The sequence below is a fragment of the Salvelinus fontinalis genome, unplaced genomic scaffold (assembly GCF_029448725.1).
Source record: "Salvelinus fontinalis isolate EN_2023a unplaced genomic scaffold, ASM2944872v1 scaffold_0586, whole genome shotgun sequence".
In the NCBI taxonomy this organism is placed as follows: domain Eukaryota; kingdom Metazoa; phylum Chordata; class Actinopteri; order Salmoniformes; family Salmonidae; genus Salvelinus; species Salvelinus fontinalis.
The window spans coordinates 2,846-24,774 of NW_026600795.1; the positions used below are offsets into that span (position 1 = coordinate 2,846).

Below are 21,929 nucleotides of genomic sequence, written 5' to 3' on the forward strand. Positions count from 1 at the left end.
ACATGATGTATTGTTACACCGTGTAGGAGCAGTATAGACCTACAGTAGCTAGCTACTTATTTAGATGTAGTATAACTTAATGAAACTGCCTTAAATATGCTGTGGTAAACATTTTTTATTCTCACTAATCAATCAACACATTCCTGTCTTTGTATGTCTCAATATAATAGTATTATTTAATTAAATCCATTTAAAATAATCTTTTGTCGAAAAATAAAATATGATCCTCAACTGCATTTCCCCTCCAGTCAGCAGACGGCGATGTGCGTCTTTCAGGCGATGCTGCCAGCGTGACGTATAACCTAGTGGACGGTTCTTCATAAACAGCTCGTCAACCACCTCGGTAGCTTGCTAGCCAACACAGCCGAAAGATTCAAGCAATTTATACGCTTTCGGTGTATATTAGCTACTGTGTTTTCGACACACTTCTGTCGTATCAACTTGTTAACCTATTTAATTTAATATTACGTTATTTTGTATTAGTCAGCTATAGTAGCTGGCTGGTTTAGTTAGCACTAGCCTAGTCGCTAATGATAGCTAGATAGCTAGCTAGCTAACATCCCCGACCATGAGCTCCCTAAACATCCCACCTCCTGTTAAAGAAGAGGCGGTCTGCTGGACGGAGAAAGATTCTCTTGTGAAAGAGGAGGAGGTCACAGTAAAACAAGAAGTAGAGGGTGAGGCTGTTACAGTGAAAGAAGAAGAGAAAGACGTTTCGGTGAAAGAAGAGGAAGATGCGTTCAGAGTGAAAGAGGAGGAGGATGTTACAGTGAAAGAAGAGGAGGATGAGAAAGAGGAGGATGCAGTTTTTGGTGTGAAAGAAGAGGAGGTTGGAGATCTGTTTAACACCAGTAAGTACCGTCTCTGCAGTCGTTGAACCAATATGCAGTAAAGGGGTTCTACACTTTAATGTTGTTCTGTAGGAATGGCTGAAGCTACACTGTAACGTGTAGAACATCAAGAGTGGACCATCAACAAAACGTTAACAATTGATCAAATGCATCCAATGACAATGCCTGAAATACTGTAGTCCTCAATATCTCCTATTAGCTTAGCCCAATATGCTTTTTACCGAAACAGGCAGGGAGTACGCTTTGTTATTGTTTCTACTGCTGATTGCTGCCCCCGTTACTCCTCAAGGTCCAAGGACTGTATGTTATTTTCAGAGGTAGACTGGCTCTGCAGCTAAAATAGTCACATATTCCATCTAAATGTGAATCCATTCTCAATTGCGATACATTTCTAGAAACATAAATCGCTGCACTTTCATATCAATTGAGAATAATTTCACACAATACTTTCATATCACATCAAAATAAGTAACCAGTTGCAATACCCCAAACGGTAAACCAAATTCGTTTCTCGTAATTTCACCTTCCTTTCGGCTTCTTTTTCTTTGGACTAAATATGGCGGTTGGAAACCAACTTTAAGGTGCATTACCACCATCATCTGGACTGGAGTGTGGACCTCAGTTCATCTTTCAATCACCCAGGTGGGAATATACCAAGACAGTCATGAAGAGAGCACAACAAAACCTTTTCCCCCTCAGGAGACTGAAAAGATTTGGCATGGGTCCCCAGATCCTCAAAAGGTAATACAGCTGCACCATCGAGAGCATCCTGACCGGTTGCATCACCACCTGGTATGGCAACTGCTCGGCGCTACAGAGGGTAGTGCGAACGGCCCAGTACATCACTGTGGCCAAGCTTCCTGCCATCCAGGACCTATATAATAGGCGGTGTCAGAGGAAAGCCCACAACATTGTCAGAGACTCCAGTCACTCAAGTTATAAACTGTTTTCTCTGCTACTGCACGGCAAGTGGTACCGGAGCACCAAGTCTAGGACCAAAAGCCTCCTCAACAGCTTCTTCCCCCAAGACATAAGACTGCTGAACAATTCATGAAATCGCCACCAGACAATTTACATTGACCCCCCCCCCCCCCCCCCCCCCTCCATTTTGTGCACTGCTGCTACTCGCTGGTTGTTTGTTACCTATGCATAGTCACTACGCCCCCACCATGTACAGATTACCTCAACTAGCCTGTACCCCCGCACACTGACTCAGTACCGGTGCCCCCTGTATATAGCCTCCACACTGACTCGGTACCAGTGCCCCCTGTATATAGCCTCGTTATTCTCATTGTGTTACTTTTTATTATTACTTTTTATTTTAGTCTACTTGGTAAACGTTTTCTTCTTCTTGAACTGCACTGTTGGTTAAGGGCTTGTAAGTAAAGCATTTCACTGTAAAGTCTAAGTTGGTGTCTTGACGGATTTGTAAAAAAACGGTTTATCATAAAACACTATACAGTGGGGAGAAGAAGTATTTGATACACTGACGATTTTGCAGGTTTTCCTACTTATAAAGCATGTAGAGGTCTGTAATTTGTATCATAGGTACACTTCAACTGTGAGAGACGGAATCTAAAACAAAAATCCAGAAAATCACATTGTATGATTTTTAAGTAATTAATTTGCATTTTATTGCATGACATAAGTATTTGAAACATCAGAAAAGCAGAACTTAATATTTGGTACAGAAACCTTTGTTTGCAATTACAGAGATACGTTTCCTGTAGTTCTTGACCAGGTTTGCACACACTGCAGCAGGGATTTTGGCCCATATAGACCTTCTCCAGATCTGTCAGGTTTTGGGGCTGTCGCTGGGCAATACGGACTTTCCGCTCCATCCAAAGATTTTCTATTGGGTTCAGGTCTGGAGACTGGCTAGGCCACTCCAGGACCTTGAGATGCTTCTTACGGAGCCACTCCTTAGTTGCCCTGGCTGTGTGTTTCGGGACGTTGTCATGCTGGAAGACCCAGCCATGACCCATCTTCAATGCTCTTACTGAGGGAAGGAGGTTGTCGGCCAAGATCTCGCAATACATGGGCTCATCCATCCTCCCGTCAATACGGTGCAGTCGTCATGTCCCCTTTGCAGAAAAGCATCCCCAAAAATGATGTTTCCACCTCCGTGCTTCACGGTTGGGATGGTGTTCTTGGGGTTGTACTCATCCTTCTTCTTCCTCCAAACACGGCGAGTGGAGTTTAGACCAAAAAGCTTTATTTTTGTCTCATCAGACCACATGACCTTCTCCCATTCCTCCTCTGGATCATCCAGATGGTCATTGGCAAACTTCAGACGGGCCTGGACATGCGCTGGCTTGAGCAGGGGGACCTTGCGTGCGCTGCAGGATTTTAATCCATGACTGCATAGTGTGTTACTAATGGTTTTCATTGAGACTGTGGTCCCAGCTCTCTTCAGGTCATTGACCAGGTCCTGCCTTGTAGTTCTGGGCTGATCCCTCACCTTCCTCATGATCATTGATGCCCCACGAGGTGAGATCTTGCATGGAGCCCCAGACAGAGGGTGATTGACCATCATCTTGAACTTCTGCGTCAACAGTTGTTGCCTTCTCACCAAGCTGCTTGCCTATTGTCCTGTAGCCCATCCCAGCCTTGTGCAGGTCTACAATTTTATCACTGATGTCCTTACACAGCTCTCTGGTCCTGGCCATTGTGGAGAGGTTGGAGTCTGTTTGATTGTGTGTGTGGACAGGTGTCTTTTTGTACAGGTAACGAGTTCAAACAGGTGCAGTTAATACAGGTAATGAGTGGAGAACAGGAGTGCTTCTTAAAGAAAAACTAACAGGTCTGTGAGAGCCAGAATTCTTACTGGTTGGTAGGTGATCGAATACTTATGTCATGCAATAAAATGCAAATTAATTACTTAAAAATCATACAACGTGATTTTCTGGATTTTTGTTTCAGATTCCTTCACTCACAGTTGAAGTGTACCTATGATAAAAAATTACAGACCTCTACATGCTTTATAAGTAGGAAAACCTGCAATATCGGCAGTGTATCAAATACTTGTTCTCCCCACTGTATATATATATTTTTTTAAATGTTGTTGACACCCCTCCCCAGAGGTGTCTCATTATTGGGATTCATTGCTGATTCCTACCTGTAACTCACTATGAGGTGTCTAGTGATAAAGGTTAAGGCAAGGCTTTCGACTCTGTCAATCACCACATTCTTATCGGCAGACTCAACAACCTTTGTTTCTCAAATGACTGCCTCCCCAGCTTCACCAACTACTTTGCAGACAGAGTTCAGTGTGTCAAATCGGAGGGCCTGTTGTCCAGACCTCTGGCAGTCTCTATGGGGTACCGCAGGGTTCAATTCTCTGGCCGACTCTTTTCTCTGTATATATCAATGATGTCGCTCTTGCTGCGGGTGATTCTCTGATCCACCTCTACGCAGACGACACCATTCTGTATACACCTGGCCCTTCTTTGGACACTGTGTTAACAAACCTCCAAATGAGCTTCAATGTCATACAACTCTCCTTCCGTGGCCTCCAACTGCTCTTATATGCTAGTAAAACTAAATGCTCTTCAACCTATCGCTGCCCTCATCCGCCCGACTAGCATCACTACTCTGGACGGTTCTGACTTAGAATATGTGGACAACTACAAATACCTAGGTGTCTGGTTAGACTGTAAACTCTCCTTCCAGACTCACATTAAACATCTCCAATCCCAAATTAAATCTAGAATATGCTTCCTATTTCACAACAAAACCTCCTACACTCACGCTGCCAAACATACCCTTGTAAAACTGACTATCCTACCGATCCTTGACTTCGGTGATGTCATTTACAAAATAGCCTCCAACACTCTACTCAGCGAACTGGATGCAGTCCATCACAGTGTCATCCATTTTGTCACCAAAGCCCCATATACCACCCACCACTGTGACCTGTATGCTCTCGTTGGCTGGTCCTCGCTACATATTCATCGCTAAACCCACTGGCTCCAGGTCATCTATAAGTCTTTGCTAGGTAACGCTCCGCCTTAACTCAGCTCACTGGTCACCATAGCAACACCCACCCATAGCATGGCCTGTTTATTGCCTTACCTCCTTACTCCATCACACTGTATATAGATTTTTATATTGTGTTATTGACTGTACTTTTGTTTATCCCATGTGTAACTCTGTGCTTGTTTTTTTGTCGCACTGCTTTGCTTTATCTTGGTCAGGTGGCAGTTGTGAATGAGAACTTGTTCTCATCTGGACACCTGGTTAAATAAAGGTGGGGGAAAAATGTAATTAAAAATACATTTAAAAAATCATAACTTTATTGACAACACCCAAATAGATACTGTCATTAATGCGATTCTTCAATAATTAAACATATTTCTTAATACTGTAGCAAACATTATATTACACAGGACATTCAAACGAGCCTTACAATTATAATTCAAAGTAGTGTGAAATGCACTCATAAGCAACCTGTAAATGGAGGTTACTCCCCTGAGTTTTCCCCCATTCACATTCAGAAAAAACTGAAAAACTAAAATCTTTGCTCAACATTTTTGCTCTAACCAGATATAGTACATCCATAACTATCGGTTTCCTCATTACCAGATATACTACATCCATAACTAGTGGTTTCCTCATTACCAGATATACTACATCCATAACTAGTGGTTTCCTCATTACCAGATATACTACATCCATAACTATCGGTTTCCTCATTAGCGGGGAGGAGTTTCTACAATCAAATTGTATGTTCATCGCCCTCGTTCCTCAGTTTTAGGAAACACAGAAAGGGCCCTATATTGGAGACCAAAAGTTGTCAGGCACACTGCTTAGAGTTTCAACAACATGAATAACTTATTTCTAGCCTACAATCATCGATGTTACTACTAATGTGAAAACAAGACATTATATGACTATTCTTGCTCAATTTAAGACAATTGTCAAATAATTTTAACATTCATTACAGACGTCAATTGTTGTACAACATCATGGCTACACTGTTGGCATCACCTTTTACAGTGGATTTCCACTGTTGTTGGCCTTTAATCATCTGACTTTGTTGTTCACACAGGAGAGAGACGGGACTACCGTGGGTCCTCTGGGGAGCCTCAACAACCTCATGATGCTGACGAGGCAGAGAAGAGTCTCTCCAGATCAGAACACATCAATAAACACCTGCAGAGATCCACAGGGAAGAGAACTCACTGCTGCTCTGACTGTGGGAAGAGATTCACCTCCTTAGCAGGCATTAAAATTCATCAGAGAACACACACAGGAGAGAAACCTTTTAGCTGTGATCAATGTGGGAAGAGTTTTACTGCATCTAGCAATCTGACTAAACACCAGAGAACACACACAGGAGAGAAACCTTATAACTGTGATCAATGTGGGAAGAGTTTTGGTCAATCTGGAGAGCTGACAGTGCACCAGAGAAGACACACAGGAGAGAAATCTTTTAGCTGTGGTCAATGTGGGAAGAGTTTTACTAAGTCTGGCCATCTGACTCTGCACCAGAGAATACACACAGGAGAGAAACCTTATAGCTGTGATCAATGTGGGAAGAGTTTTGGTCAATCTGGAGCGCTGACAGTGCACCAGAGAACACACACAGGAGAGAAACCTTACAGCTGTGGTCGATGTGGGAAGAGTTTTACTACATCTGGCCATCTGACAAAACACCAGAGAATACACACAGGAGAGAAACCTTATAGCTGTGGTCAATGTGGGAAGAGTTTTACTACATCTGGCCATCTGACTCTACACCAGAGAATACACACAGGAGAGAAACCTTATAGCTGTGGTCAATGTGGGAAGAGTTTTGGTCGATCTGGCCATCTGACTCTACACCAGAGAATACACTCAGGAGAGAAATCTTATAGCTGTGATCAATGTGGCAAGGGTTTTGGTCGATCTGGAGAACTAACAGTGCACCAGAGAACACACACAGGAGAGAAACCTTATATCTGTGGTCAATGTGGGAAGAGTTTTACTACATCTGGCCATCTGTCTTTACACCAGAGAACACACACAGGAGAGAAACCTTATAGCTGTGTTCAATGTGGGAAGAGTTTTAGTCAATCTGGACAGCTGACTCAACACCAGAGAATACATACAGGAGAGAAACCTTATAGCTGTGATCAATGTGGGATGAGTTTTACTACATCTGGTTCTCTGTCTCTACATAAGAGAACGCACACAGGAGAGAAACCTTATAGCTGTGATCAGTGTGACAAGAGATACTCTGATAAAAGATCTCTGATCAAACATCAGACAATACATACATGAAGGAGTTATTTCGTGATATCAATGAATTAATGTCACAATGTAGAATGTTTTAACATTGTAGTAGGAGTATTTTAAGGAATTTCACAATGTTGAACCCTAAACCTTTGCCCCATTCAATTGATTTCAGCGTGATATGGATATTATACTTGGGAAAAATACAGGCTCTGAATTGAAAGAGTACTATTTATGTGATTTAACAAAAAGTGACTAACACAAAAGAGTTGTGTTACACTTACCACATTGGTGACCCACTTGAATCAAAATGCAGCACTTCAGAATGTAGCGATCTGTTTTCTACAAATTGTCCTCTCACCAGTGATGTACACATTATTCCCAGATTCCTTGTGTTTTTTGAGCTGTTAGTTTTAACAGGACGTGCAACCTCATCTCCCTCCTCTCGCACAATTGATTTCAACATATCGATGAGTGATGACAAATAAGTGTTGCGTTCCTTTGTTTAGTGACCCCTAAATTTAAATGCATCACTCCAAAATGTAGCTGACTGTCTTCTGCAGGTTGTCCTCTAACCAGTGAGGTAAAAGATATCTCCCATTTCCATGTGTTTTTTAGATGTTAGTTTCAACAGCACGAACAACCTGATCTCCCCCCTAATCGATATCAGTGATTTATTGCTACTTGTCAAAACAACAGGGTTTTTGGTGCTTGTGTCCATGGTGACGACAACTTGGTTTCTGATTGTCTCAAGGTTGGGCAGTCAAAAATATTTGTGTTTTGTGTTTAGCCAGTGCGTTCCATGGATCACAAATTATTTTGAATTTCCGTATTAGAGATGAGTTATGTTTGGGCTCGTTCCAAGGGGAGGAGAGTCCTAGAAGCTAGTGGGGGAAAAATACACTTTTTCTTGTTTTTAATTGTTGATAGCCAGTAGACACCATGTTTATATTGGTGAAGAATTGTAGTTGATTATATTGTGAAATGGAAGTTGTTTTCTGTTGGTGGTGAGCATTCTCTTAAGGTGTTACAGTATTTGGTTTTTCCATTTATGTTTTGAGGTTGGACTTTAGCGCGTATAGCTCTTTAGCACGTAGGACGCACTGATTGGTGTCACCTCGTTAGTCAGTATGTGTTACACCTGTGCTGGCTTGTCCATCTCGTTTGTGGGAAGGTGTTTCACCTGAGCTGGTCCAGGTTCTATTTAAGAGTGTCTGGCCCAGTGCGCCAGTTGTCTTGATAGATGTGGAGAGTCAACACCTTTAGTTGCTCCACCTTTTTGGTTTGCTTCCTGTCTTAAAGTTTGTTGTGGGTTTTTCTTTTGTTTGCCTCTTCTTGGGCAGATTTAGTGGGTGTCATAGTGGGTGTCTTTTAGGTCCCAGTTGTTACCAGTCAATTTTCAATCGATGCCCCCGTAGTGTCTTTCAGAACCCCTCCTAAAAAACAAGTTATGTTTTGGGTTGGATGTAGCATCATATTGTTAATATTTGAATCAATGGCATTTCCTTTGCAATGCTCATTAGTCTTTCAGTTGTTTGTTTTTTTATCCTCAATATTTCTGTTTATTTTCATTGTTTTTTCCTGTGAAGCCATTGTGTTGCATCCATGTCTGAAATGTGCTGCATAAATAAAGCTTGATTTGACTTAAACAAATGAACCCAATGACTGACCAATCAACAGACTCTTGGTCCCTCTTAGTATTTGTTAATGAATAGAATACAGTATATACATATGAGATGAGTAATACATAGACTAAGATACAGTAGAATAGAATACAGTATATACATATGAGATGAGTAATACATAGACAGATACAGTAGAATAGGATAGAATACAGTATATACATATGAGATGAGTAATGCCAGATATGTAAACATGCAGGAGATCCATGAAGGAAAGATAGTGATGGTGCTCAGTGACGTTGTTGCAAATGGTGGGGAACAACCAATCACGATGAGGGATCGCCAGCTGTGAACGCTTTAGCATGCTGGAGACAACCATGGAGAATGTGAATCAAGTGTTCCAATTGTAAAACGTTTGATTTAATTACATCAAGTGTTCCAATGGTAAAACGTTTGATTTAATTACATCAAGTGTCCCAATGGCAAAACGTTTGATTTAATTACATCAAGTGTCCCAATGGCAAAACGTTTGATTTAATTACATCAAGTGTCCCAATGGCAAAACGTTTGATTTAATTACATCAAGTGTCCCAATGGCAAAACGTTTGATTTAATTACATCAAGTGTTCCAATGGTAAAACGTTTGATTTATTTACATCAAGTGTCCCAATGGCAAAACGTTTGATTTAATTACATCAAGTGTTCCAATGGTAAAACGTTTGATTTAATTACATCAAGTGTTCCAATGGCAAAACGTTTGATTTAATTACATCAAGTGTCCCAATGGCAAAACGTTTGATTTAATTACATCAAGTGTCCCAATGGCAAAACGTTTGATTTAATTACATCAAGTGTTCCAATTGTAAAACGTTTGATTTAATTACATCAAGTGTTCCAATTGTAAAACGTTTGATTTAATTACATCAAGTGTCCCAATGGTAAAACGTTTGATTTAATTACATCAAGTGTTCCAATGGTAAAACGTTTGATTTAATTACATCAAGCGTCCCAATGGTAAAACGTTTAATTTAATTACATCAAGTGTTCCAATGGTAAACCGTTTGATTTAATTACATCAAGCGTTCCAATGGTAAAACGTTTGATTTAATTCCATCAAGTGTTCTAATGGTAAAACGTTTGAGTTCATTGTGACCCCTCCTGGTCCTCGTGTCCATCCTCATGAAGTTACGCAGGACACAGGTAGCCTTCACACACCTGAACTCCTCCAGGAGGCAGTCCCAGATGACCTTGGTCACCCAACCTTGCAGTGCCCTACACGGTAACTGTAGGCAAATGTTTTGAAGGAATCTCCAGTTACAAGGTATCTGTAGGAATATGGAAGACAATGTAATTATTAGACTGTTACATCACCAGGTCATTGTGGATTACTAAAGTATAATATCCCTAATAACAAATCATGATAACATTGGATTGATAGATGCATGGGCACACATATGTACATGTGTAGCATGTGACTAACAGGATCATATCAAGGATAGCATCACAAATGAATACATAAATACCACTTGAAGCTTGATGATGAGTTGACCATTTGAATCAGCTGTGCAGTACTGAGGCAAAAACAACAATGTGCACCTCTTTGAGTCCCCAGGACTGAGAACCACTGCTCTTCATTGGGACCTCTTCATATGTAGACTGGCTTTCATAGAGCTCTTTATCTGAGGACAGAAAACCTCACAAGAAACACACTTCATTACAGTCAAATTACACCACACTGAATATTATGTTACTATTATCTCCGTCCTCACTTCTAGGGACAGGAACAACACTAAAGTACCTGCCCTATCCAGAATAGCCTCCTCTCTCACTGACAGTTGGGGCTGCTATCCTTTCACCCTCCAAGGCTGTTAGCTAGCTACCTACAAATGCATTTGGAGTTTGTTTTTTACAGTGATAAATAGATAGCTAATATGAAGTTAGGTAGCTGGTGATATTTCATTCACTTAGCTATCTATCTATACAGTATTTGAAGTTGGTTAGATAGCTAGCCAACTAGCTAGTTCATTTAACAGCTCATTTGAGTTAGCCTGCACTGTAGCTAGTTAGCTAATTATACATCGTTGTTTTTTTTACACTTTGAAAATCTATTTCCTTACTTGAATAGGTTCTTCCAGCCATGTGGACAACTGGAAACAGGGCAGCAAAGTTTGTCACCAGAGCGTTTTAGAGGATATTACTATTGAATTATGTACCCATTTAATAACCAGACCTTCATACAAACTTGCTCTGCTGAATTCTTGACGGAGTCACAACGGGCGGCCTAAGCGGCATCTAGTCCATTTGCTGACTGGACGCAGGTGAGGAAAATGTACATTTTATTTTCAGACAACAAGTTAACTCTAGGGTATTCTCTAGGGATTCTTGAGACATCCCTACACTAAACCCTAACCTTAACCCCTAACTTAACCATTTTAAATGTCAACTTCAACGGGCTACGGACGTCCCAAAGATGTATCGCTACCTGAAAATACATGATCTAAGTGATTGATAGTTAGTATTCATCAGTCATAAAGCCTTATTTACTTTAATGAACTACTAAAATAGTGATTTTGTCAAACAGCATAGACAGCAGCTCTACACTTTATTGACTGACTGATCCATTCATCCTTCCATCCCTCCTCAGCCTTCCTCTCCTCTGAAGACCCAGTGAGGGTGGAGCTCAGTCAGGGAGCTGTTGAGGGACTGGTTAGGAAGAACACTTCTACAGCCAGAGAGGTGAGAGTTCACACATGGTTTAGATGGTAAATATTTATGTCCCCTTAGCGGTTCATCACGTCAGCAAAAGGGAATATGTTCCATCATCTATGTTTATTTACATTAGTGCAAATTGTCCGCTGATATTGGTGTAATTTCTCACTCCTTTTGGCTGTATGAAAGTTAATTTCCCCTCAGGCACACACATTTGTTCTTTGCTATTATGAAGGTCATTTGTGTAGAATGTACTTTTCCCCACTCATTCAACCCATCTCTTTACATTGCTTATGCATATTTGGTGGCCTGACTGCATCCAGACTATGTCAAAGGCCCATCCTGGTAGATCTGAACCTAATGCAGCTTGGAGTGATCAGATGACAGAAGTCACATTTAGGTGCCAGGTGTAACTGAGGCCATAGATGCTCCATATCCATTACTTTGAGTGTTGTATATAATATGATTAAATGTGTTTCTGTGTTGCAGGGGCAGTCAAGAAATGGAACGGCAAGGCCACAGAACATAAGCAGAGCTGTGGGTGACCACCTCAAGCCCTTGGTAGAGCCGGGGGTGGTGGTTACCACTCCACCACACCTTCAGCAGGCTGGAAAAGTGGGATTGATACTGTTCTCATACTAAGACGGACCAAGACTCTGTTGATTGGTCAGTCATTTGATTAATTTGTTTTGCAATATGTTCAAATCAAGCTTTATTTATACAGCACATTTCAGACATGGATGCAACACAATGGCTTCACAGGAAAAACCTATGAAAATAAACAGATATATTTAGTACACAAACATAAGAGGATAAAAATACAACTTAAAGACTAATGAGCATCCTAAGGAAATGCCATTGATTAAAATGTTAAAATATTCAACCAAAAAATATTAGCTTGTTTTTTAGGAGGGGTTCTGAAAGACACTATGGGGGGTGTCCAATGAAAATTGACTAGTAACAACAACTGGGACCTAAAAGACACCCACCATGAGACCCACTAAATTTGCCAAAGAAGAGGCAAACAAAAGAAAAACTCACAGACAGGAAGCAAACCAAAAAGGTGGAGCAACTAAAGGTGTTGACTCTCCACATCTATCAAGACCACTGGAGCACTGGGCCAGACACTCTTAAATAGAACCTGGACCAGCTCAGGTGAAACACCTTCCCACTAACGAGATGGACAAGCCAGCACAAGTGTAACACATAGTGACTAACGCGGTGACACCAATCAGTGCGTCCTACGAGATAATGAGCTAGACATCCTAAATTCCGACGTTCTAAAGTCCGACCTCAAAACATAAATGGAAAAACCAAAGTCTGTAACACAACAGACAACAAATATATTTTATATTTATGACTCAATTTATTAGGATTGTTAATAAAATTGATTATAGACCTATTTATTATACAGCGTCCATGTGTATAGGCTGCAAGTATGTTGAAATTTAAAAAAAAATATATTTTCAACTTTCAACTAAAACCAAACTTATATTGTACGTCGGGCATAGTCTGATTTTCAATGACATTTTGCTAGGTGGGATATCCCCAATGTCGACAGTTTGCTTGGTGGGATATCCCCAATGTCACAGTTTAAACGTGTCCAAATCAATAGTCCAAATGCAGAAACAGTTTGTGATAAATTGAAAACCTAAACGTAAAATGTGCTAAATACACAAACATCTGCCACAATAATCATATTACTTGTATTTATATAAACAAGCTCCTTATAAACTGCACAAGCACCAGAAACGCTGTTGTTTTGACAAGTAGCAAAAAATCACTGATATCGATTAGGGGGGAAATCAGGTTGTTCGTGCTGTTGAAACTAACAACAACAAAAAACACATGGAAATGGGAGATATCTTTTAGCTCACTGGTTAGAGGACAACCTGCAGAAGACAGTCAGCTACATTTTGGAGTGATGCATTTAAATTTAGGGGTTGCAAAACAAAGGAACGCAACACTTATTTGTCATCACTCAACGATATCATGTTGAAATCAATTGTGTGACAGGAGGGAGATGAGGTTGCACATCCTGTTAAAACTAACAGCTCAAAAACCACACGGAATGTGGGAGTAATGTGTACATCCCTGGATAGAGGACAATTTGTAGGAAACAGATCGCTCGCCACATTTTGAAGTGTTGCATTTTGATTCAAATGGTTCACCAACATGGTAAGTGTAACACAGCTCTTTTTGTGTTAGTCACTTTTTTGTTAAATCACATAAATAGTACTCTTTCAAGAGCCTGGATTTTTACTAAGGCTGAAATCAATTGAATGGGGCAAACGTTTAGGGTTCTATATTGTGTAATTCCTTAAAATACTCCTTCTACATTGTTAAAAACATTCTACATTGTGACATTAATTCATTGATATCATGAAACAACTGCTTCATGTATTTTCTGATGTTTGATCAGATGTCTTTTAACAGAGTATCTCTTGTCACATTGATCACAGGTATGAGCTTTCTCTCCTGTGTGTGTTCTCTGGTGTGATACCAGATTGGCAGAATGACCAAAACTCTTCCCACATTGACCACAGCTATAAGGTTTCTCTCCTGTGTGTGTTCTCTGGTGCACTGTCAGATCTCCAGCTTGACGAAAACTCTTCCCACATTGATCACAGCTATAAGGTTTCTCTCCTGTGTGTGTTCTCTGGTGTCTAGTCAGATGGCAAGATTGACCAAAACTCTTCCCACATTGACCACAGCTATAAGATTTATCTCCTGTGTGTATTCTCTGGTGTTGAGTCAGATGGCTAGATCGACCAAAACTCTTCCCACATTGATCACAGCTATAAGGTTTCTCTCCTGTGTGTGTTCTCTGATGAATTTTAATGCCTGATGAGGTGAATCTCTTCCCACAGTCAGAGCGGCAGTGAGTTCTCCTCCCTGTGGGTCTCCGCTGGTGTTTATTGAGGTGTTCTGATCTGGAGAGACTCTTCTCTGCCTCTTCAGCATCTTGAAATTGTTGAGGCTCCCCAGATGATCCACAATAGTGAAGTATCTCTCCTGTGTGAACAACAAAGTCAGACAGATGATTAAAGGCCCACAACAGCGGAAATCCATTGTAAAAGGTGATGCTTAAAAAAATAAAAATAAAGGAGAGCCGCACACTCTTAAAGTTATTTGGTCTTAAAATGAGCAACAAGTTATATTTTTTCTTGTTTTCACATTAGTAGTAACATCGATGATTGTAGGCTAGAAATAAGTTATTCATGTTGTTGAAACTCTAAGCAGTGTGACAGATGACTTTTGGTCTCCAATATAGGCCCCTTTCTGTGTTTAATAAAATTGCGACACGAGGGCAAAGCACATACAATTTGATTGTAGAAACTCCTCCCTGCTAATGATGGATGTTATGGATGTAGTATATCTGGTAATGAGGAAACCACTAGTTATGGATGTAGTATATCTGGTAATGAGGAAACCACTAGTTATGGATGTAGTATATCTGGTAATGAGGAAACCACTAGTTATAGATGTAGTACATCTGGTAATGAGGAAACCACTAGTTATGGACGTAGTATATCTGCCTGGAGCAAAAATGGTGAGCAAAGATTTTAGTTTTCCACAATGTATTCTGAATGTTAATGGGGTAAAACTCAGGGGAGGAACCTCCATTTCCGGGTTGATTATGAGGACATTTCACACTACTTTGGATTATAATTGTAAGGCTTGTTTGAATGTCCTGCTTAATATAATGTTTGTGTCATCATCACAAATCAACCGCTTTGTATTTAAAAAACACTTCAAACAGTAAAATGCTCTTTGTCTAGCTTTTCCATCAACCTGACAATGAGATTTTGTACGCAGTTTGTCAAATTGGCCCGTAACTGCACCTAACAACAAATATACCTGTAATGAACAAAGAAGCACTTTGGTTGTTATTGCATGACATACACAGTGTACTCTAGGACCCATAACAACATAGACCTACTGTAGGACACATAACAATAGCATAGACCTACCGTAGGACCCATAACTTCACCTAACAACAACATAGACCTACTGTAGGACCCATAATTTCACCAAACTACAAATAAAGGAAAATAGCTCTGTGTATTGTACAATAGCCTATCCATCAAGGAACAGTTCTCTACACATTATGAGCTAAGTATCTCTGTGTCCAAACAGACTAACGAGACCCTACTGTAAATCAAGCAGACAATAACATTATAAACATCAATTTGTTAGGTATTTTGGATCCAACGTGGAGCACGGCATAACTGTCTTTACCAGAGTAATGAATGAAGAAGCACTTTGGTTGTTGTTGCATGTCGTGATGTTTGTCATGTGACTGGAATTCAGAAAATGATTTCCTGGATCAGCTGATGATAGTTGAACATGTGACTGTAACTAAACAGCTACAGTATTAAGAATGATGTAGAACCACGTTAATGACAGTATCCATTTGGGTGTTGTCAATAAAGTTACGATTATTATTATTGAATTTATTTCAGCTTTATTTAACCAGGTAGGCCAGTTGAGAACAAGTTCTCATTTACAACTGTGACCTGGCCAAGATAAAGCAAAGCAGTGCGACAAAAACACAGAGTTACACGTGGGATAAACAAACGTATAGTCAATAACACAATAGAAAAATCTTTATACAGTGTGTGCAAATGGAGTACGGAGGTAAGGCAATAAATAGGCCATAGTAGCGAAGTAATTACAATTTAACAAATTAACACTGGAGTGATAGATGTGTAGATGATGATGTGCAAGTAGAAATTCTGGGGAGCAAAAGAGCAAAAAAAGTAAATAAAAACATGGGGATGAGGTAGGCAGTTGTATGAGCTATTTACAGATGGGCTGTGTACAGCTGCAGCGATTGGTGAGCTGCTCAGATAGCTGATGCTTAAAGTTAGTGAGGGAGATATAAGTCTCCAACTTCAGCGATTTTTGCATTTTGTTCCAGTCATTGGCAGCAGAGAACTGGAAGGAAAGGTGGCCAAAGAGGTGTTGGCTTTGGGGATGACCAGTGAGATATACCTCCTGGAGCGCGTGCTATGGGTGGGCGTTGCTATGGTGACCAGTGAGCTGAGTGAAGGCGGCCTAGCAAAGACTTATAGATGACCTGCAGCCAGTGGGTTTGGCAACGAATATGTAGCGAGGGCCAGCCGACTAGAGCATACAGGTCTCAGTGGTGGGTGGTATATGGGGCTTTGGTGACAAAACGGATGGCACTGTGATTTACTGGATGCAGTCTAAGGTAGTTTTACAGCGATCGGTGAAGAGCATACATTTAGTTTTACTAGCGTTTAAGAGCAGTTGGAGGCCACAGAAGGAGTGTTATATGGCATTGAAGCTCGTTTGGAGGTTTGTTAACACAGTGTCCAAAGAAGGGTCAGATGTATACGAAATAGCCCGAGAATTGAACCCTGTGGCACCCCCATAGAGACTGCCAAAGGTCCGGACAACAGGCCCTCCGATTTGACACACTGAATTCTATCAGAGAAGTAGTTGGTGAACCAGGTGAGGCAGTCATTTGAGAAACCAACCATTAATCTACACACAATAGAATCCTCATTAATCTACTCACAATATGATCCTCACTCATCTACACACAATAGAATCCTCATTCATCTACACACAATAGAATCCTCAATAATCTACACACAATAGAATCCTCAATAATTAACACAAATGTGAAAACAGGTAAAAAAATATATATACTTAGTTTTTTTCTGATGGTTAGGCTATCTTGTTTCAGAGGGGTGACATCAATAGCCCATAATGATAACAGATAATAAACAGAAATACCTTATTTACGTAAGTATTCAGACCCTTTGCTATGAGACTAGAAATTGCTTTCAGGTGCATCTTGTTTCCATTAATCATCCTTGAGATGTATCTACAACTTGTTCAGAGTCCACCTGTGGTAAATTCAATTGATTGGATATGATTTGGAAGGCACACACCTGTATATATAAGGTCCCAGAGTTGACAGAGCATGTCAGAGAAAAAAACAAGCAATGAGGTCGAAGGAATTGTCCGTAGAGCTCCAAGACAGGAGTGTGTCGAGGCATAGATCTGGGGAAAGGTTCCCAAGAACACAGTGGCCTCCATCATTCATAAATGGAATACTCTTCCTAGAGCTCGTCACCTGGCCAAACTGAGCGATTGGGGGAGAAGGGCCTTGGTCAGGGAGGTGACCAAAATCCTGATGGTCACTCTGACAGAGCTGCAAAGTTCCTCTGTGGAGATGTGAGAACCTTCCAGAAGGACAACCATCTCTGCAGCACTCCACCAATCAGACATTTCTGGGAGAGTGGCCAGATGGAAACCACTCCTCAGTAAAAGGCACATGACAGACCACTTGGAGTTTGACAAAAGGCACCTTAACGACTCTCAGACCATGAGAAACAAGATTCTCTGGTCTGATGAAACCAAGATGGAACTCTTTGGCCTGAATGCCAAGAGTCACGTCTGGAGGAAACCTGGCACCATCCCTACGGTGAAGCATAGTGGTGGCAGAATCATGCTGTGGGATGTTTTTCAGCAGCATGGACTGGGAGACTAGTCAGGATGGAGGGAAATATTAACGGAGCAAAGTGCAGAGAGATCCTTGATGAAAGACCTGCTCCAGAGCGCTCAGGACCTCAGACTGGGGAAAAGGTTCGCCATCCAATAGGACAACGACCTTAAGCACACAGCCAAGACAACGCAGGAGTGGCTTCTGTAGAAGTCTCTAAATGTTCTTGAGTGACATAGCCAGAGCCCGGACTTGAGCCCGATCTAACATCTCTGGAGAGACCTGAAAATAGCTGTGCAGTGATGTTCCCCATCCAAAATGACAGAGCTAGAGAGGATCTGCAGAGAAGGATGGGAAAAACTCCCCAAATGCAGGTGTGCCAAATAAATTAGCTAAATGAAAGAGGGAAAACAATTTTTTAATCAATTTTAGAATAAGGCTTTAAAGTAACAAAAAGTGGAAAAAGTCAAGGGGTCTGAATACTTTCCCGAATGCACTGTATACAGCAACACCTCCCCCATAAGCATTCCTGTCATTTCTGTAGATGTTATATCCCTGTATTGCTACTGCTGGATCAAAGGAATTATCTCAGTGAGTTTCAGAGATGAACAGTAGAGTCCATTCCAAATTCAATAGGCAGACAAGTAAACAAAAACGTTTTCAAATAAAAACTATTCCAGAAAATGTCAAAGCGTATATAACGCCCGTCCAAGAGACTGTCGACCAATCACGTTCACATTGTCATGCTGAGACACAGTTCCTAATTCTCACGAAAATCTAACTAAAAAATCTATCTAACATCTAATCTATCTTCAAAATCTTTTTAAAGTCAGGGTATAAGTCGAGAAACATGCCTATTTTCCTTGAAAATACGTAATGGTACGATTGCAAAGCTATACGATATTACAGAGAACAAGTTAATTATCTCACATCTCTGAAAATATTTGTATTGTTGTGCTTCTTGTTCACAGAGGTTAATTAATGCCAATGTACTTTTCTTTAAGCTGTTAATACAAATTGAAAGTAGTTTCCGATATCCTAATTTCTTAAAGTATTTCTGGTGATAGCAGGTGATAGTGATACACAAGCTAGGTCTATTTGAAACATTGCCATCCCATGGCAGCATTTACCAGCCACCAGGTTCAGATTTAAAACCCACGTAAAATATATTTAAAACCCAATTCTATTTTTGTCCAAAGTTAAGATATAAATTATTCAAACGGAACACAATTTATGCTGGTTATTATTTTAGGCTATTTTAGTTTTGGAGTCAAACAGGTTTGTTATTTTATTTCAGTTTACTAAACAGTTTTCCCCTAATTACTGTTTCTATATTAAGCATGGAGGTTCCCCCTATCAACCAGTCAAGGTACTGGTGACAAAGCAGGATAGATGGGACAGACGGAACCCTTCTGTGGTAACAGACAGAGGCGATTTGTAATCAAATCTAATTCCCAGGAATGGGGTTCATTTGAACCACAGAGACTGTGTGTGGGATAATAACATGGCCCTGTCCAACCCTGCTTGTTCCCTCGACTCCGCTACCAACCACCAATCTCCAACAGGGCCCTTAACCTGTATCACTAGACACCTCATAGTGAGCTACAGGTAGGAATCAGCAATGAATCCCAATAATGAGACACCTCTGGGGAGGGATGTCAGCATCATTTAAATATATATATATAGTGTTTTATGACAAACCGTTTTTTTAACAAATCCGTCAAGACACCAACTTAGACTTTACTGTGAAATGCTTTACTTACAAGCCCTTAACCAACAGTGCAGTTCAAGAAGAAGAAAACGTTTACCAAGTAGACTAAAATAAAAAGTAATAATAAAAAGTAACACAATGAGAATAACGAGGCTATATACAGGGGGCACCGGTACCGAGTCAGTGTGGAGGCTATATACAGGGGGCACCGGTACTGAGTCAGTGTGGAGGCTATATACAGGGGGCACCAGTACCGAGTCAGTGTGGAGGCTATATACAGGGGGCACCGGTAGCGAGTCAGTGTGGAGGCTATATACAGGGGGCACCGGTACCGAGTCAGTGTGGAGGCTATATACAGGGGGCACCGGTAGCGAGTCAGTGTGGAGGCTATATACAGGGGGCACCGGTACTGAGTCAATGTGGAGGGTATATACAGGGGGCACCGGTACTGAGTCAGTGTGGAGGCTATATACAGGGGGCACCGGTACCGAGTCAGTGTGGAGACTATATACAGGGGGTACCGGTACAGAGTCAGTGTGGAGGCTATATACAGGGGGCACCGGTAGCGAGTCAGTGTGCGGGGTTACAGGCTAGTTGCGGTAATCTGTACATGAAGGTAGGGGAGTGTAGTGACTATGCATAGGTAACAAACAACCAGCGAGTAGCAGCAGTGCACAAAAGGGAGGGAGGTGGGGGGGGGGGTCAATGTAAATTGTCCGGTGGTGATTTTACAGATTTCCTAGACTTGGCGCTGCGGTAGCAGAGAAAACAGTCTATGATTGGGTGACTGGAGTCTCTGACAATTTTGTGGGCTTTCTTCTGACACCGCCTATTATATAGGTCCTGGATGGCAGGAAGCTTGGCCACAGTGATGTACTGGGCCGTTCGCACTACCCTCTGTAGCGCCTTAGGGTCAGATGGCGAGCAGTTGCCACACCAGGTGAGGATCTGGGGACCCATGCCAAATCTTTTCAGTCTCCTGAGGGGGAAAAGGTTTTGTTGTGCCCTCTTCATGACTATCTTCGTATATACCCACGTGGGTGATTGAAAGATGAACTGAGGTCCACACTCCAGTCCAGTTGATGGTGGTAATGCACCTTAAAGTTGGTTTCCAACCGCCATATAAAGTCCAAAGAAGAAAAATAAGCCTAAAAGAAGGTGAAATTATGAGAAACTAATTTGGTTTACCGTTTGGGGTATTGCGACTGGTTACTTATTTTGATGTGATATGAAAGTATTGTGTGAAATTATTCTCAATTGATATGAGCGTACTCCCTGCCCGTTTCGGTAAAAAGCTGAGGGATGGGGCTGGAGAAACGAAACCATCCATGATATCAACATTATAGTTTTAACCATGTTTAGAGGATATACAGTGTTTGTTTATATTTACTTACAAACATTGGAGTAAAAAAAAGTATAAGTCCCAAAATGGATGTAACAACTACTGATTGCCCCTTTAAGACTACATATTGGGCTAATCTAATAGGAGATATTGAGGACTACAGTATTTCAGGCATTGTCATTAGATGCGTTTGATCACTTGTTAACGTTTTGTTGATGGTCCACTCTTGATGTTCTACACTTTACAGTGTAGCTTCAGCCATTTCTACAGAACAACATTACAGTGTAGAACCCCTTTACTGCATATTGGTTCAACGACTGCAGAGACGGTACTTACTTGTGTTAAACGGATCTCCAACCTCCTCTTCTTCCTCCAATGTGACAGTAATCTCCCCCTCCTCTTTCACACCAAAAACTACATCCTCCTCTTTCTCATCTTCCTCCTCTTTAACTCTGAACGCGTCTTCCTCTTCTTTCACTGAAACGTCTTTCTCTTCTTCTTTCACTGTAACAGCCTCACCCTCTACTTCTTGATTTACTGTGACATCCTCTTCTTCCTCCTCCTCTTTCACGTTAATGTTCAGCCACAGACCTCCTTTCTCCGTCCAGCAGACCTTATCCTCTTCTTTAACAGGAGGGGAGAAGTTTATGGAGCTCATGTTCGGAGATGTTAGCTAGCTAGCTATCATTAGCGACTAGCCCAGTGCTAACTTAACCAGCCAGCTACTATAGCTGACTAATACAAAATAACGTAATATTAAATAGGTTAACAAGTTGATACGACCTAAGTGTGTCGAAAACACAGCAGCTAATATACACCGAAAGCGTATAAATAGCTTGAATCTTACGGCTATGTTGGCTAGCAAGTGACCGAGGTGGTTGACGAGCTGTTTATGAAGAACCGTCCACTAGATTATACATCACGCTGGCAGCGTCGCCTGAAAGACGCACATCGCCGTCTGCTGACTGGAGGGGAAACGCAGTTGAGGATCATATTT

The 21,929-nt window shown here is 41.1% G+C and overlaps 2 protein-coding genes across 4 annotated transcripts; one reads left to right on the forward strand and one right to left on the reverse strand.

The window, feature by feature from the left end:
• Window positions 1-5,887: 5,887 nt before the first annotated feature.
• LOC129846559 (zinc finger protein 135-like) lies at window positions 5,888-8,714 on the forward strand (the record flags this gene model as incomplete). The annotated part of the gene is made up of 1 exon (XM_055914505.1): window positions 5,888-8,714. A coding segment is annotated over one exon (1,228 nt), but the record flags the coding sequence as incomplete, so codon positions are not given.
• Window positions 8,715-9,681: 967 nt separating this feature from the next.
• On the reverse strand, window positions 9,682-21,814 carry LOC129846557 (zinc finger protein 436-like). Of its 3 annotated transcripts, none has more exons than XM_055914504.1 (3): window positions 21,269-21,814; window positions 10,286-10,368; window positions 9,682-10,014 (listed from the first exon to the last, which is right to left on the reverse strand). In XM_055914504.1, exons 1-3 carry the CDS (start codon window positions 21,588-21,590, stop codon window positions 9,760-9,762), a joined length of 660 nt encoding a protein of 219 aa, XP_055770479.1. In that variant the 5' UTR covers window positions 21,591-21,814; the 3' UTR covers window positions 9,682-9,759. The 3 variants fall into 3 exon arrangements, with proteins under 3 accessions (XP_055770479.1, XP_055770478.1, XP_055770477.1); XM_055914503.1 differs by having other exon boundaries at window positions 9,684-10,014; window positions 10,286-10,383; XM_055914502.1 differs by lacking the exons at window positions 9,682-10,014; window positions 10,286-10,368 and adding an exon at window positions 12,094-14,413.
• Window positions 21,815-21,929: the final 115 nt, after the last annotated feature.

Excerpts from the sequence above, each read along its gene's own strand:
- LOC129846557 (XM_055914502.1), bottom strand. The coding sequence starts at position 21,590 with ATGAGCTCCATAAACTTCTCCCCTCCTGTTAAAGAAGAGGATAAGGTC. Across the intron at positions 14,414-21,268 it reads TGGAGATCCGTTTAACACAA|GAGAGATACTTCACTATTGT; the intron begins GTAAGTACCGTC and ends TTGTTCACACAG.